The following is a 17,100-nucleotide window of genomic DNA, read 5'->3' on the forward strand; positions in this document are numbered from 1 at the left end:
AAATGTTAGTATGGACGATGCCCTCCAATATATGAAGGACATTAAGATTTATCACTGTCCTTAAATATTTAGTAATATATGTAACTTAAAATAATAAAAATATAATATAATAAATAAAAAGATGATAATAAATAATATATTTTTTAGTCATTCTATATAGTAGAGACAATTAAATACCATTATCACCAAGAACTCAAACACTGATATTGAATTATACAACTATTATAAAATAATAATTCACCAAATACTTAAAACGGTTAATTCTATAGTTGATTATTTCTGGAGCATAATTAAAGTTGATTTTGTTTTTGTTTTTGTTTTTTTTGTTTTTTTTTTTGAAGTTGCAACAATACCAAACTAAAAGGTTACAATCTTAGCTAGATTTTTAAATTTAAATCATTAATTGAATAAATGGTTAAGAAATCTCAATATTTTAAAGATGCATTTGTGATATGAGATTATATTAGATGAAATTGGTCTAGATTATTTTATATATATATATATATATATATAATCTAATTTGATTGAATTAGATTTAAAATAATTTAATCAAATCCAATCAAGTTTATCTGAATAAAAGAAAAACAGAAATTATGACACTTCTAGTCAAGTTAGGCCGGTTTGACGTGAATGTAGCAGATTAATTGTCGAGGTACAAGCTCAGCGTTTTGGCACGCATCTAATTGTTTCGTACAATAAGTATGGTCAGAAGCCGAGGAGTCTTTTTTTAAAAAGTAAGAGCAGATTCATTTTCAAAGGTGCAAAATTGCATGTGAAAAATGATAAAATTGAAAGCAAAGCCACAAAAAAAAAATAATAATAAAATAAAATATGTTAGCCGCCCAACCTCTCCCCCACAAAAAAATAAAAAATAAAAAAAGTTCTGTCTTCAAATTAATCAAACATTGGTAGTACCAGCTGTAAAATTATTAAATCCCCATTAAACAAAAAGACAAAATAGAAATTTGTTGTGGTGTTATTTCATTTTCAGCCGAATTTAATTTTAACGTGACAGGATGACGCATAAAATTGAATAGGCCCTACTCCCTACAACGGGGCCATTGAACTTTCATGTGTTAAAGTGACCACAGCGAGCTCCATTTCAAACGCAACAATGACAATTTGCCCTGTGGGATCGGATCCCCGTGGGGCTATAGGGCGGGTTCAAGACATTTTAATCGGGCTTTACGAAAACACCACACCTTGCAACAAAACAATTAAAGTAATATCGACTGAAACTTGTGCAACTTGCTATGAAAATTATCCGAAACAAAAAAAAAAAAAAAACCTCCCAACAAATCAAGAGAGAAGAAATTTAATTCAACAACAACCCCGTTATTCATTCAAGTGGAGGGGAGTAAAGGTTGAAGGTTCTTTGGTAAAACATTATTTGACCATCATATCAAGTGCTGTCCTTACGTGATGCATTAGTTATTTATCTATTTTTTTTGGACGAATTACGTGATTTGGTTTGCTTATGCTTGCTTTGCAGATGTAATGAAGATTTTTCATTTTATGATTGCAATGAAGGCTTACCAAGGAAACAATGCTTAAATGAGTTCTAAATTAACCCAGGAAATATTTTATACAATTAGTTTCATGACATCGAAAAAATAAAAAGATGATCTACTAGTCCTCTTCATTCACTCCACTACATTGATAAGCATTGTAAAACATGTATTGCCGCCAAGAAACCTGCCTGACGGTTCGGAACTACAAACAAGTCCTCGTAAAAAATTAACATAAAGACTGTTTCCAAAATTATTTATGCTGAGAAGACGATCTCTTAACATTGGTGGTGTATAACTGCATATGGGAAGATGAAAATAAATAAATGTATCAGACACATGTGTGAAAATAATAATAATATAATCACCAGTGTTAAATCCCCTTACAACAAAATAACACTGCACAATCTAGGCTAGAAACTACAAAGCATGGATTATTTCTGTCTTCTAGAGGCAGCAGGGGCACCTGCTATCTGGTTCTACAACCTCATGCCATTATCTTGGTGGATCTCACATAAAGGCTATCCACAACCTTGCCAATATTAGATATGGTTTCCAGTGTTGAAGGGTATATAGCAACCGTCTTAGGATCATAAAAAATGATGAGGCATCCAGCACCCTGATCCAAAATCCCTGCAAACTTCTTATCCAGAATCTTCCGAGACAATTTTTTCTCCACGTGATCAACAGGCAGTTCAATCAGTTCAGCAATGTGTGCAATCCCCACTCTTGAGAAAGGCTCAATCAACCTGCAAAGGTTCTGCTCCAAAAGTGTGTCATAAGGAGATAAAAAGTGTTTGTGGAGAATGGGGTCTTCCTCGAACTGGGCTCTAAAATCACTAAGAGCAGTCTTAAAAAGCTTCAAAGAATGTTTTGAGTGCGCATTAGCAACAGCTCTTATGGCATCCAGATCAGGTCCCACATATTGCGGGCCCCGCTTGGATGATATTAACCCAGAGACATCGTCAGCCAGATTGACCATAATTGTGCACAGCAACATATACTTAAGGCTAAATACTGCTCGAGGATCTTCAAGTGCATTAAAGGCTTCAAATGCTTCAAAGAAACAACTATAAGCAGTTTTTTAGTCCTTTTCTTATGCATGAAGGATCCTACTGTGCAAGTGTATGGTTCCCTGCTGAGCTGGGGGCACATATATAGCATTGGCTGCTGTTCTTGCTGCGGTGAGAGCAGCCTTGTCTTTAGGAAGATTCCTCAAGGAAAAGTGGAGCTTCATTCTCCAATAAGTCTATGTCTACAAGGAGAAGCTTATCATCTAGCCTTCTCACTTCCTTAATCAAGCCTGAAAGAAGATTAAATGCTTCCAAGTACTCCTTGTTTTGCATCAAAAGTGCTGCAAGCCTAGCCTCCACTTGTTTTCGAAGGAAAATTCGCTTCTCAGCATGAGTCCACTTCACCATTTCTTTGGGAAGGGAAATCTGAAGAGCAGATGATCCTGGTATTTTAGCAACTGCATCAATTATTCCACAAACAATTTTCACTGTTCTTGCCTTAAGGATCAAGTTAAAGAAGGGCCTCAGTTGGGTCAGCAGGTTCCAGAGATCCTCTGCCCGATTCTCCTGCCTGAGAAGATTTGAAAGCTTTGTGATGGCATGTTCCTTCATCCGTAGGGCTTCAGAAGATGATGATGGATTTTCAAGAATATGATAAAAAATGGAGATTCAAAAGGGGTTTTGGCTTCTAAAGCCTAAGCAATTGAATCAGTAGTTGCTGGGAGATATGACGAAGACATGGCCAGCGTTTTGAAATAAGCAAGTCCTGCTAAAAAGACAATTCATTGATTTAATGGTATAAAGAAAATTGCTATGATGTATTCCATGCCTAATGAAATTACAGATTGCAAGTGTTTTGGTTCTTGTAAGCTGTTTTGGTAAAAATTGGAAGCAAAAGTTAAAATCTTTTTGTTACTCTTGTTGCATTACAAGATTTTAAAACACATTTCCGGTGCGTATTTCACTAACATTGATAAATGAGTACGAGCTCTTATACAGTCAATAATAAATTCTTAATGTACAGAAAATTAAACCCACCAAACAAGTAGAAAGTAGAAATATCTAAGGCACCGTCACAACTAATTATATAAAAGTGGTAGGCAACTCTCCAGAAGATATAAAGTGTGTCATTTTCCATACGCCAATATTCAATACAAGAAAATTGCAATCTTAAACAGGAAACTTGATAAGCTATTCACAGCAAACAATTAAACAGAAAAATTTAATAAAAATTTTAAAAAATATAACATTGAAAAAAAAAAAAAAACAATTGAATACATTTTTTCTCAGCAGATTTCAATCTCACAGATCAAGTTTATATAACCTAATTTACACAGATTTAAACCTCACAAGCAAAAATTTTGTCGCCGGTGGAGGGTGACTGAAAGAAATTAGGGCCTGATTGATTTGGGGGAAAGAAAAGGAAATATTGATTCTCTTTCGTCGCCAATGACACCACCGGAGAAATTGGATTGGTGACCAGTGAATTACTTTCTGTGAATCTCACTTGAGTGAAGTGGGAGGGAGAAAAAGGTGTAGAGAGAGAGAGAGAGAGAGAGAGAGAGAGAGAGAAAGACAATTTACGTTTAATTTAAATAGATACTGTATTATGTTTGAAATATATTATAATAATAATATAGTAATAGTACAGCAAATGTTTATCATGCCGGCATTATTCTTCAAACGATAAGCATTTAAATGATGAAAATTTATATGATACGATAAATCTATTATGTTAGATTTATCCAATTATATTTTACTAATTTATCAAATATAATATATTATTTATATTATTTTTAAAATTCAATTTAATGAAAATTTAAATTTCTTTAATATTTCATTAAAAAAATCAATTCCTTTATTAATATATTTAATTTTTTTAAAAAAAATTATCTTATTCATTTTATTTCTCAAACAATTTGATAAAAAAAAAAAGAGTAAGTAATATTATAATTTGCATACAATAAAGTAAATGATATAATTATTCTTTAGAAGAAAACTAAATATATTAATAAATTGATTAAATAAAAGAATTTGTTTGATGACAAATAACTTATCAAAATTTGAAGTTTAATAATGTTAATTTTTTTTTAAAATAATATGAATGACATGTCATATTTGATGAATTGACAACTTTAATTGGATGGGTTTACGGATGACATGGTAGACCCGTCTACTCAATAATTTCCCCTAAGTAATTTACATATATATATTTTTTAAAAGATAGGCATATAAATTTTTTTAATGCTCACAAACAGACATTTCATAGTAAAATCCTATTATAAAATGTAAAGATGTGCAAAAAAATTGACCTATTGATCCAATTTAATTCAATTTGTTTGGATCGATTTTTTTAATATAATTGGATTAGATTAGTTTTGAAAATAAAAAAAAAATCAATTATCAATTTAATTTGGTTCAATTTTTTGGTAAATTGAATTTGTTTTTTCGTCTTTACAAAAAAAAAAATAATTAATTGTGACACGCTCACTAAAAAAAAAATCCTTTTGTAGCAAATTATTTATTAAAAAAATAAATACACTTAACACAAAAGTAGAAAAAGAAATAATAGTCACTTGATCCCCATAAAAATTCTATGTAACAAATCCAAATCTATTCTATTAACAATATAAATAATAAAATTATATATGTTTAAATTTTATATTATTAGCTGCAATTTTATTAGTTAGTTTTATTATTAGAAGGTCATATGTAAAGCTTTAACTTATCATTGAGCTTTTTAACTTATGCCTTTTTCTGTTTTGATATTTATGATTTTTTTTTTTCCTTTAAACAATCTATACATTTTAAAATAATAAATATTTTATATAATGAAAAAGCCTAAAAGCCAAATATTGCTATCCAAAATTTTAGATTCAAAACCCTCAAAAGCTTTTTGAAAAAGCCCAAAAATTAAAAAAAAAGAAGAAGCTCAAGTTTGAAACTGATCCATACAAGTTACTAATTGGATTTATTTGCATTGGATTTCATATATAAATAGGTTCGATTTGAATTTAAAAAAACCAAATATTTTACTAATTGGATTGGATTGGTTATTCACAAATTAAATTTGTTCTCAACCAATGAACACCCCTAATAATATGTAATACATATTAAAGGTTTTTCAAAATAAAAAATACATATCATAGAATCTGGCTTGTATGAAATTGATTAAATGTTTGAATTTTTTGATACTTGGTAGTGACTTTTACTTAATTTAATTTAGAGAAGTTCTAGTTACACTATCAAACGAACTCTATACAGTCTCATTATAAATTTATATTTTTACCCCAATTTAAAATTACTATTAAGAATATTTACTAATTAAAATATATTTGTGTTTAGAATTATAGGATTAAATATTTCAACTATATTCAGAAATATATGATTGAATATCTTAAATATACTTAGAAGTATATGATCGAATGTTTTTAGATATGAATATCTTAAATATGTTTAAAAATATGCGACTGAACATTTTAAATACATTCAAAAATATGCAATCGAACATTTCAAATACAATAATCTCAAATATGTTTAAAAATATATGACTAAATATCTCAAAATATGTTCAAAAGTTACAACTGAACATCTTTAGAAATATTCATAATTTTGAAACCAAACATTTCAATGAATGCATCTTTTTGTTGCCCAAAAGTTTTTTAACTGAAAAGAAAATTTTGTAGAATTTCATGGAAAATTTTCGTGAAATGATATTTGATTTGTAAGCAATTTGTGAAAAAAAAAATATATATTTTTTTATTTAGTTAAAATTTTATAAATTGTGGACATTTTAGATAATACAAAGATATTATAAAGTTATTTTATATTTTTTATATATTTAAATAATTATATATAAAGATATATAGTTCTTTTATAATTGTTAAAAAAAAAAAATAAAAAACAAAAAAACTTCTCTGTAATTTATTCAGCGGTTTTTACACCTCTACATATATATATATATATATATATATATATATTGGATTGAAAGGGTTTTCTCTTGTTTTGACGAGGCAAGAGGTTTTCCCTTTATTACACTTGTTTCACAAAAATCTTACCGTCTTTATTTTGTACGGTTGGAATGAAATATGATTTAGCAGCCAACATAAATTTTTAGATTTTCCCTTTTTTTTTTTTTTTTTTTTTTGGGAAAAGGAAACAGGACAACTCATCCACACGACATGCAAAATTTGTGCCAGAAAAAAAAGACCTATCGGCAACAACCCCCTTCTTGTTCTTTAATGGGTTGATGGGATAAACATGATCGAACAGATTATAAATGGATGATGGGGACAGTGAATATTTGGAAAATCTTGTAAAATATCACCAAAATTGAAGGGCAAATATGAAAACAAACCAAGATTTTATAAATGATAATTTATGAGTTATAACCATTTTTTTTCTTCGTTTTAAGATTGACGCATTACGTTCAAAATATTATTGGGGGTAATATTTTACATTTAAAGAATTTTTCTAGCAACTTGCACTTTGAATTTAAAAAATCCTTACACCGTTCATTTTTCTATTAAGTATTAGGCGGAAGTGTCTGTTAAATTGAACGAAAGTATAAAATACAATTTTATATAGTTTAAGCTGCAAATCAAAATAAATTTCAAGTAAAAAGTAATGAAACATTTAAAAAAATAATAAAGAGGATTATTATTTTTTGATAAGTTATTAAAAAATATAAAAACATTGCAAATATAATTTTTCAAAAATAAAAGTAACAACCATTACATATAACAAATATTCTAAAAATAAATAAATAAAAACAAATAAAAAAATTTGAAATTGCACTTCGCACTCTAAGTTTTATTTAGTATTGACAGAAAAATTAACAATACAAAGATTTTGTGAGTTTGAAGTGTAAATTATTAGAAAAAGAAAAATTATTTAGGGAGCAAAGTGTCTACTACAATAAAGTTAATTTTTTTTTTTTTGGCTTTTTTTAATGAAAAGTACTGTTAGATCCCTGTAAACCATATAACAGTTCTCATCTTGGATTTTTTTGAAAAAAGAAAAAATATATTAAAAGCAACCAATTAATATTTGTCAATTCTGTATAGATTCTCTTAGCTATTATTCTCAGTAGTAACAAGTAGCATTTTTTTTAATACTTATAATGCACTTGGTTACTATTTTTTTCCTTCAAAAAAGAGAAAAAAAAAAAAAAAACACACACACACACACACAACCCTTTTACTTTTGATTCTGGATTTGTTTGACATGTTATATACATTTAACTAACAAATTCTTGTATAATTCACTTTTGATTCTGGATTTGTTTGAAAAGTAGTAGTTATAAGTCATAGGGAAAAAAAACAAAAAGATAATTTTTATTGTAAGGTTATTTAAGTCATTTTATCCCACCACATAGGAAAAAGAAACAAGTGAAGCTAAAGAAGGTTACAAAGAAAACAACTGGTGTCAACTTGAAATATGGCCATGCCTCAGTCTAAAGAATATATTAACCCTATTTTTCAAACCCTTTATCCATATATATATATATATATATTAGAATTGGTATCTACATGGGATTGCTTTCGTAGGCGAAATCAGGCATCACTTGGTGGACGATAGCCATACATGATTAATAAATTTGCATGATATAATTATCGTACATGATTATTCTTTATTAAATGATGAACACTTCTCCTACAATAGCATTTTCAAATATCTATATATTTCTATGTATCAATATATAAAAAGGGTTTAAAAATTTTGAAACCTTTATCAAATTTGAGCTATAGACCGACAGTAGCTTCCAATAAGTTTAGGAAAAGTATTCGAAAATTTGAAACTTTTTTTTCCCTTCCAATAAGTTTAGGAAAAGTATTCAAAAATTTAAAACTTTTTTTTTTAATACCTATAAATTGATTTCTAAGAAATGAAATATTAAATGTTTATTCAAAAATCACTAAAATCATCAAAACGTGTTTTCAGATATTTTACCAAACATTGGAAAAGAATAAAGTTTTTATCTAATTAAAAGAGATTTTAGCAATAATTTGTAAATGGGTTCCAAACTAGCGCTAAGTTTCATTGCCAAACATACAAAAGTCTGCTTGTTGAGGTTTCTCAATAATTACAGTAATTTAAGTACTTCATCCGGAGTTAGTTTTCAATTTTTACTTTGGAATTTGAAAGTTGGAAGATATATAAAATTTCCCTTTGTCTGTATAACAATTGTCTTCTTAATTTTTACTTGAATGCCATAATCTCTCTATATCTAAATTCTAACTAAGCCACAATTTCACTAAAACTTCTCTGTTCGAACAAATTTGGTTCAAATTTATGTCACAAGAATTGTATACTTCTAGCAACCTGTTTGGCATTGCTGCTAACTGCTGTTGGATTAAAAAATCTGATAAGAAAAATATGGAACAATATCTTTTACTTTTTGATAGCCTTTTTAAAAAGGTTAATTGGAGTTTGCAATATTTCACTATGAAAATTTAAAAAGCTAGAGAAATAAATTTCTTATGGCTAAAAATCATGAAAAGTAAAAATTCTTAGGATGCATATACTTTGTTATAAATGTTATATTATATTACATATATTTATATATATATATATATATATATTTTTTTTTCTGTAATTTTCTATCAACCAAACAATTAAACATAAAATATCTCTTCTTTTTATTTTTTATTTTTTCTTAATAATTTCCAAACTCCAAACATATAAAGTTACTATAGAATTAATCACGATTCTTTTTTTTTTTTTTTCTCTTTAAATGTTTTTGAATATGATCTTCAGGTAGGAGGGAAAATGAAGGATCAACTTCCAGTATCTATTTCCAAAATCCAAACATAAAAAGTACTCGATGATAAAGTTACTAATTAATCATGATTTTTGTTTTTTTAAATGCTTTTGGGTATCTTCGGGTTAGAGGGAAAATGAAGGATCAACTTCCAGTTCCATGCCTCTTTGATGCACAACATCACCAAACGTATTTCACCAGGAAGGCAAAAAAGAATAAGAATAATAAATAAATAAATAAATAAATAAGATGGCTGTTCAAACCCAGTCCTATGGTCATATGGGTGAGTTATGACCATTAATTCAGACGATAAAGAGAAGCGGGTAAAAAAACAAGCAACAACAAAAATACCTTCATTAGTTAAAAAGTCAAATATAATCTAATTTGGAACAACTTATAAAATCAAAAACATAAATCATAACTTTTCAAAGCCCAGATTTAAAATGTAAAACCCTAAAACACAATAATCCCTATTTTTTTTAAGCAAACAATGAAACTAAAATCTTTGCTATTTTTATTTTTTATTTTTCCTCGTTATCCAGATATAACCAGTTCCACAAAAATTAACCAAGATTTTTAATTTTTTATTCATTTAAAAACACAGTGCACGGCATGCCACTAGTGAAATTTACTGAAATCATTTCATTTAAAAAATCGTTTTTAGCAGGCTGTAATAAATACTAAACGATGATATAAACTTGTATTTAATTGACTCTCATTTAATATTCCCTTGTGCCTAGTTGACAGTGATCACAAATAATAACCCTCAATATTTATATAGTAAAGCACTCCTCCCCAATTTATCAAAAAAAAGAAAGAAAAAGAAAAAATCTCTCATTTAATATTCATCAAAATATTTAAGAAAAAATACAAAATTAATACTCCCTTGTACTTTCATTCAACTTTTTATTTACGGCTTTTCTTTTCAAGCTATTTTATTCTTCATATTTGTATGCTTAAGCCAAAAGGTAAAATCGTTAGAATTATATTTCTATGTCCTAGATTCGACTAGACTTTGGTAGTATGCCTCTTCTTTTTAGTTTAGAATAAAAAGTAAAAAAAATAAAGCAATTTATCTCTTAAATTAGTATTCAAATTGTTTGTTTTTATTTTATTTTGTATTATTTACAACAAATTTTTTTTTTCTTAATCTTTTAAACCTGCAACCTCATGTTGGGGTGGCAATTTGCCGCGTGGTGCTTTGTCCCTAATGGGATATAATCCCTACACCATATATATTGATTTTATAATAAAAAATATATATTATTTTTTATACATTTAATTATAAGTTTTATATTTTTTGTTTGATTAAAATGGAAATAACAATATTGTAAAATATATTTTAAAAGAAATCAATTTTTTAATTTTTTATAAATTAAAAAATTAAAAAAGATAAATGGGAAACGGGGCAGAAAATGTGGAAATCCGCCCCAGCCCCGCCCTGTCCCATCCCATTGTCATCTTTAACCTTGTAGGTATACGTGTGAGAAGCATATCAAATGAATCAACTTATTTGATATTCAAAACTTTTACTAAAATATGTGTAAATTAAAACTTTTACTTTATCAAAATAGATAAAATAAAAAAATAAAAAAAAAATTGGAAAATAATACTAAGAATAAATTGTTTTGGTTTATTTGTATAACAATGTTGTTCAAAAAACGTTAAGCAGTTTTAGTATTGATTGGTCAATTTCAGCAAAATCCAGCAAATTTGTTTAAGATATACTTTATTTATATAAGCAAACAATTTTAATATTTTACTTTGATATTAAACAGTTTTAACATTGATTAGTCAATTTGATCAAAAACCTAACAAAATATTTCAAAGAGAGGGTACGTTGGCACGATTCACCAAAAAGAGAGTGTACATTGGCACCATATTTCAGGTTGTTTCAAAAGTTATAAATTAGAAAAAAAAAAAAAAAAGTTGGAATGCAAAATGAAACTTCAATTGGGGGTATTTTGTAAATTTTCAAACTTTAACAAAATTTTAAAAAATGATCACGCTTTTGTGAGGACACTTGAGTGGCATAGCCATTAATTTTTTTAGAACAATGATTAAGTTTAAATTCTTCAGTTTCAATTTATATTTATTATTATTATTGTTGTTATTGTTTTGCATTAACGACGCTATAGCTATTAACAAATCATTAGACCTTAATCAAGATGGATTCACAGCCTAATAATATAATATATTAGTTATTAGAACCAGGATAAATTTCATTTAAATCCTTTTAGTTTTAATATAATTATATTTAAATCATATTTTAACTATATCTTAGACCTTTTCAGTTTTGCTCTATTTTTATGGAGTAAAAATTTATTTTGTAAATTTTTGAAACTTAAACAAAATTGTTAGAATTGAGCACCAAATTTAAAGCCTCTATGGGTACAATCTAATGGTAATAGCCAATTTTTTCTTGGACAATAATTAAGTTTGAATCCCTCACTTCTAATTTGTTAATATTATTATTATTTTGCATTAATGAGGCTATAGCAGTTAACAAATCAGTAGACCTTAATCAACATTCACAGTATAACAATACAATATATTAATTATTTGAATTAGGGGACATTTCATTTAGATCCTACCAATTTTGCTATAATTACCTTTAGATCTTACATTTTTTGAAAAATTATCATTAATCTCTTTTTAATTTTTTATATTTATCAAAACAAATCCACATTTGTCAATTTTTTTTTAGTTAAAGGTCAAGTGAATGTTAAAAATGAAAATTTTATGATTAAACAATACTATGTAAACACAATTGTAGCATTTAATTTTCAACATTAACTGATCGATATTGACATATATGTTTTAAATGATAATTATTTAAAAACATAAAATTTAACTATAAATAAAGCAAAATTGAAGAGATTTAAATAAAATTTTTCTTTGAATTACGACTCCATACTATCAAGAATCTACCTTTTCCTTACATATATACTACCAATTTGGTTACAAAGTTCTTTTACTTTTTTTATCATTAAGAATATGCATCCATATTCCAAACTTGATGTATTGTTTATATGTTTGTTCATCAAATACATAAAAAATAAAAATAAAAAATAAAAAAAAATAATAATAAAAAAATAAAATATATTTATCTTGCAACAATTTTAAGAAATTATTTTTATTGATCAACCAAACCCTCTTTTTTTCCGCCATTCTTTTCTTTCTTAATGGGAAAACACCAAATCCACTTTTACGGAATCAAATAATTATTTTACTTCTCCTCGAATGCAACATTTGAAAAGTTTATATCATTACACAGGGTCAACGTGGAAGATTATGCATTACTACACCAAATCTTTGCTATATATAAATGGTACGTTGGTTTGTGATTTTGGACCGAATTATTTTAAATTTCTTACCAGCTCATTCCAACATTTCAAAAACCTTGATTCTAATTTCAGATCTTCGGCCAGAAAACTGGTTTTCATTTTGATTTTATTATTATTATTATTATTATTTTTGGGTTGATGTAGCAGAAATTCCACCAAGAAAAACCGACCCAGTCTGGCACCAAATATGTATCAAATTGGTTAAAGAAAGCCAGTATTCTTTTGGTTAACTGTAAGCACCTCCACATTTTGGGAGTGGGGACCAGGTCCTTTTGTCCCTTCCTATAACCCCACCCACCCCACCCAAATGGTGCTCACAAAATGAAGCTAGAGGTTGGATATATAAATTCAGTGCCCATGGTGCGTATGTTTGCGCTACTCCCACCACTTGCGCATACAGATACCAGCCCCCTCTGGATATGACTTTGGACTCTTACTTGCTCCGCCCTTTCGTTTTGTTACGTAATTACATTTATAATTTTTAATTATAAAAAATTAATAAAAAAAATTGGCAAATAAATTTTTGAATATAATTTTTTAGAAGTATAGATTTAAACTTTGAAAGATTCTAAATGATATTTTTACTTATATTCAATGTATTTAGTTTAAAGAGCAATTTAAATGGAGCAGAGAGAGCTAACAAATAAAAGATTAAGGAAAAAGTATACCAACTTATTTTTAGTTTTTTTTTTTTTTTTTTTTTGGGATCTTTTTTTAAGTAAAATGGTACCATTATTATAACAATTTCATTTCAGATCGAAGGTCTTCTCGTTATTAAATACATATATATGCATATATAATTGTCTATGATGAATTGAATAGATTTTGGAGTATTAAACTTGGTCAATAATTTTTTTTTTTTTTAAAAAAAAAAGGTCAATCATAAGAACATTCAACATCCTCCATATGTCATTCCTAAAACCAAATCTATGAAAACTTTCACATAAAAAATAATAATCAAAATCTGCGTCCTTACAAAGTTCAATGACTGATGAAGAATATAATTCAGGGAGAAAAAAAAAAAAAACAAAAATGTAAGAGGGCTTTCAAATTGTTTGCAATGCAGGTTTTCATCGTACATTCACCAAAAAAAAAAAAAAAAAAAAGAAAAAAAAATTGCAGGTTTTCATCGTCTCACAATCATTCATGTTATTTTGTTAAAATAAATATACTGGCAACTTTTCGTACAAAAAGGAAAACCAAAATATATATATGATTGTTTATTTTGATTCCCTCGTGGTGCGCAATATTTGGAAATACAATTAACACCGTCATCTCCATGATAAAATGCCATAGATTCACTGCCTAATTTAGTTCGAGATTCTATTCACTTGAAGCGTATTAAGTTAACTAAGACCATTCAATGCAATTAACATGTTTCCTAAATTCTCTAGCTTAGAACATCAAAATCAAACTGATTGCAATTACTATTAGACAAAATGCCAAAATATTCAAGAACACAGAGCCCCCAAAAAAAAAAAAAAAAAAAAAAAAAAAAGACCCTGAAAGCAAAATCACCATATATAGAATCTATATTATCAACATTCTAGTGAAATAATATGGAGTGGAATATCTTTAACAAAAAGAAAAAGAGGAAAACAAAAAAAATCAAAAATAAAATTTCACTGTCACACCGCAGAGTCAAAAGAATTAAGAATCAAATTGAATCACCGTCATCGAAATTTCATAAGGCCATAAAGCAACATATACGACAGAGAACACAAAAACTAATAGTAACCGAAAAAGATGATTTTATAGTGACCTTTTCTAAAGTGAATCGAATCGATTAGACTATTATGAGCAAATTCTTTTCTCTTTTTTTCTTTGGAAACGAAGAAGATCCATTTCAGAGTATATCTCTCCTGGCTGTGTAGCTGTACTGAGAACGACGAATATTCTCCTGTCGTTTCTTATACAACATACCTCCAAATCCAACCACGAAAGCAGCTGCGATCACTCCCACTGCGATCCCTGCCTTCTTTCCTCCACTCATTCCACCGGACGAGCTATCCTTCTCACCATCGTCGGAGTTAATGCCGCTGTGGTTGATGTCGCTGGCGGTCGATGGCTCAGGTGTCGGAACCGCTGATTTCTCGTCGGCCGGAGAAGGAGTAGGCGCATGAGACAAAGATGGAGCAACATTTCCAGGAGTCGGCGCCGGCGGCGATGAAGACACCGGTCCTTGAACTGGAGACGGACCGCCGGCAGTTGGAACCGAAGATAGTGATGACGGCGCATCGGCACCGCTTTCAGGCGCGGGACTCGGAGGGCTTTCCGGCGGATCCACAGACACGGTGAATTCAACAAGCGAAAGAAGCAAAAGAAGAGCCAAGCAGAATTGTCCGATTCTCTTCGCCATTGACGGAAAAACTTGGACGCCGAACAGACAAAAATGTGGATCAGAAAAGTAATTGAAAGAAAGAGAAAAAATTTCAACGTATAAGGGAATGCGGATCTGAGGGGCTTAAAGTTGGTAGAAAGCGGTTTGAAAAGGTGAAGAAGAAGAAGAAGAAGCAAGACGAAGATCTGGATGTGAATGTGAACGAAGTAAAAATGCGGATATATGATTATATGACCTTTGGTTAGAGCGAAAACCGAAGGTCTAGATTTACGGAACGGAGAAAGAGGGGAGCGATCAAGATCTTGCCACGTATATGGCGTAAAAGATTAGAAAAGGTGTGGAAAACACTGGATCACGCGAAATACGGAAATGCAAATGTGGAAGAGAGAATTTTGTAGGGGAGAGTGCTTGGAAAACGTGTGTGGTTGGATTTTTTGATTGAAAGCCGTAACTTGGATTTCGAGGAAAAACGAGGGTGGGGTTTTGCTCGTTTATATAGCGAAATGAAGGCAACTTTATGTAATTATTAAATAAAATTGTATTTTGTTGGAATATTGTTATTAAGATGTATATGTTAAGGAATAAAATAGTGACTCTTTTTTTTTTTAATAAAATAAAATCGTGATTTTTTTTTTTTTGAAAAGAAATATTGATTTTTTTTTTTTGCTATGCCCCACAAAACTCGAACCCAGCTTCTACTGGGCGGGATGTGGTGAGCTAACCACTAAGCTTCCCACACGAGTCTAAAGAAATATTGATTGTTATTTACACTAATAATGCAGGCCAAATTTTCTTTTCCATGCTTTATTGTTTTGTGGAGAATATAACATCATATGCTAAAAAAAGATAATTGAAAATTGAAAAATGAAAAATTTACCAATTTTGCTTATAACTAAAGAAATTTAACCATATGATTTTTATGTAACTAATTTTTTTTTTCGAACATTTATGTAACTATTTAAAAAAAAAAAAACTATTTTGACTATTGATAACTTTTTAAATGAGTTGAAATTATCTAATTTGGATTACCATTTTGTTTATTTGTAGTAGTTATCTTTGTTTAGTTTTGGGGTAACTGCTTCCTAACCTCTTTTCCAACAATACTACTTTTTTACTTTTTTTATTTTTCCCCCTTAAAAACTACTTTCCTATTTATTAAAAGAAAATTACTGTTTTTTGTATTTTACCCTTACACAGTATGTCCATGACCTCTAAACTATTATTTTTTCTTTTAAGTTTTTATTCTAATGAAGCAATTTAAAAAAAAAAATAAATATGGTAATAATAAAGGGTATGGAGTACAAAGGCTAAATTGAATTAATTTATTTTTTTCCACGGGACCTAAGAATATAATTAATCACGTCAAATTTGCGTCAAATGGAGGGGGGAAAAGAGACAGATAAAAATATAAAATTAGTATATAAATATACAGATAAAACTATCAACTATTAAATGGATCTTTTCCAAAAAGAAAAAAGAAAACTATTAAATGGATAATTTTGAGTATGAAGAAATCTTGTTGCGTCCCAATTACATAAGGCTTTAATGAGTTCCATCAGTGCAAAGGTAAATTTCCAAATTCCAAATGCACATGGCTTCACATGACTTAGTTAATAATTAATCAAAATTGAACATTTGAAAGGGCAAAGTCGTTCACTGAATAATCAGCTTTCAGAGAAACCACAGCATGAAGAGCTGGTGATTGTAAATGAACAATCTAAAAGTTTCTACCAAAATTTTCTACTAATGGTTCCACCTAATCAAATCGAATTTATAGTGGGTTATGTTAAATACATTGTGATAATGACAGCTAATTATTTATAGACCTAAGTGACAATACCTGGAAAATTCCTATTCAAAGTAGAAAATTTCAAACTCAATTTGCCCTGCTGTCCCTCCATAAATATATTGAGACAAACATCCATAAATTATATAACCTTTCAAAATCGTTTTTCCTACCATTATGTTTAATTTGATGGTTTTGGAGATGTTCCTTTCAAGACAGCTTTTAAATGAAATTTGCCAGAAGCAGATTTCTAAAAGGCTATAAATACGAATATAAAATTACAAACATTTCTTTCATAAGAAGAAAAAAAAAAAATTACAATTAATTACATTTTAATAACAT

General features: G+C 28.6%; 1 protein-coding gene and 1 pseudogene across 1 annotated transcript; both read right to left on the reverse strand.

The window, feature by feature from the left end:
• Positions 1-1,613: 1,613 nt before the first annotated feature.
• On the reverse strand, positions 1,614-3,860 carry LOC107411347 (26S proteasome non-ATPase regulatory subunit 11 homolog; annotated as a pseudogene).
• A 10,412-nt stretch (positions 3,861-14,272) lies between these two features.
• On the reverse strand, positions 14,273-15,437 carry LOC107411344 (uncharacterized). Its single transcript, XM_016018916.4, has one exon. The coding sequence runs from the start codon at positions 14,988-14,990 to the stop codon at positions 14,478-14,480; it is 513 nt and encodes a 170-aa protein (XP_015874402.1). The 5' UTR covers positions 14,991-15,437; the 3' UTR covers positions 14,273-14,477.
• Between the last annotated feature and the right edge of the window lie 1,663 nt (positions 15,438-17,100).

Source organism: Ziziphus jujuba, chromosome 10 (genome assembly GCF_031755915.1).
Source record: "Ziziphus jujuba cultivar Dongzao chromosome 10, ASM3175591v1".
Taxonomy (NCBI): Eukaryota; Viridiplantae; Streptophyta; class Magnoliopsida; order Rosales; family Rhamnaceae; genus Ziziphus; species Ziziphus jujuba.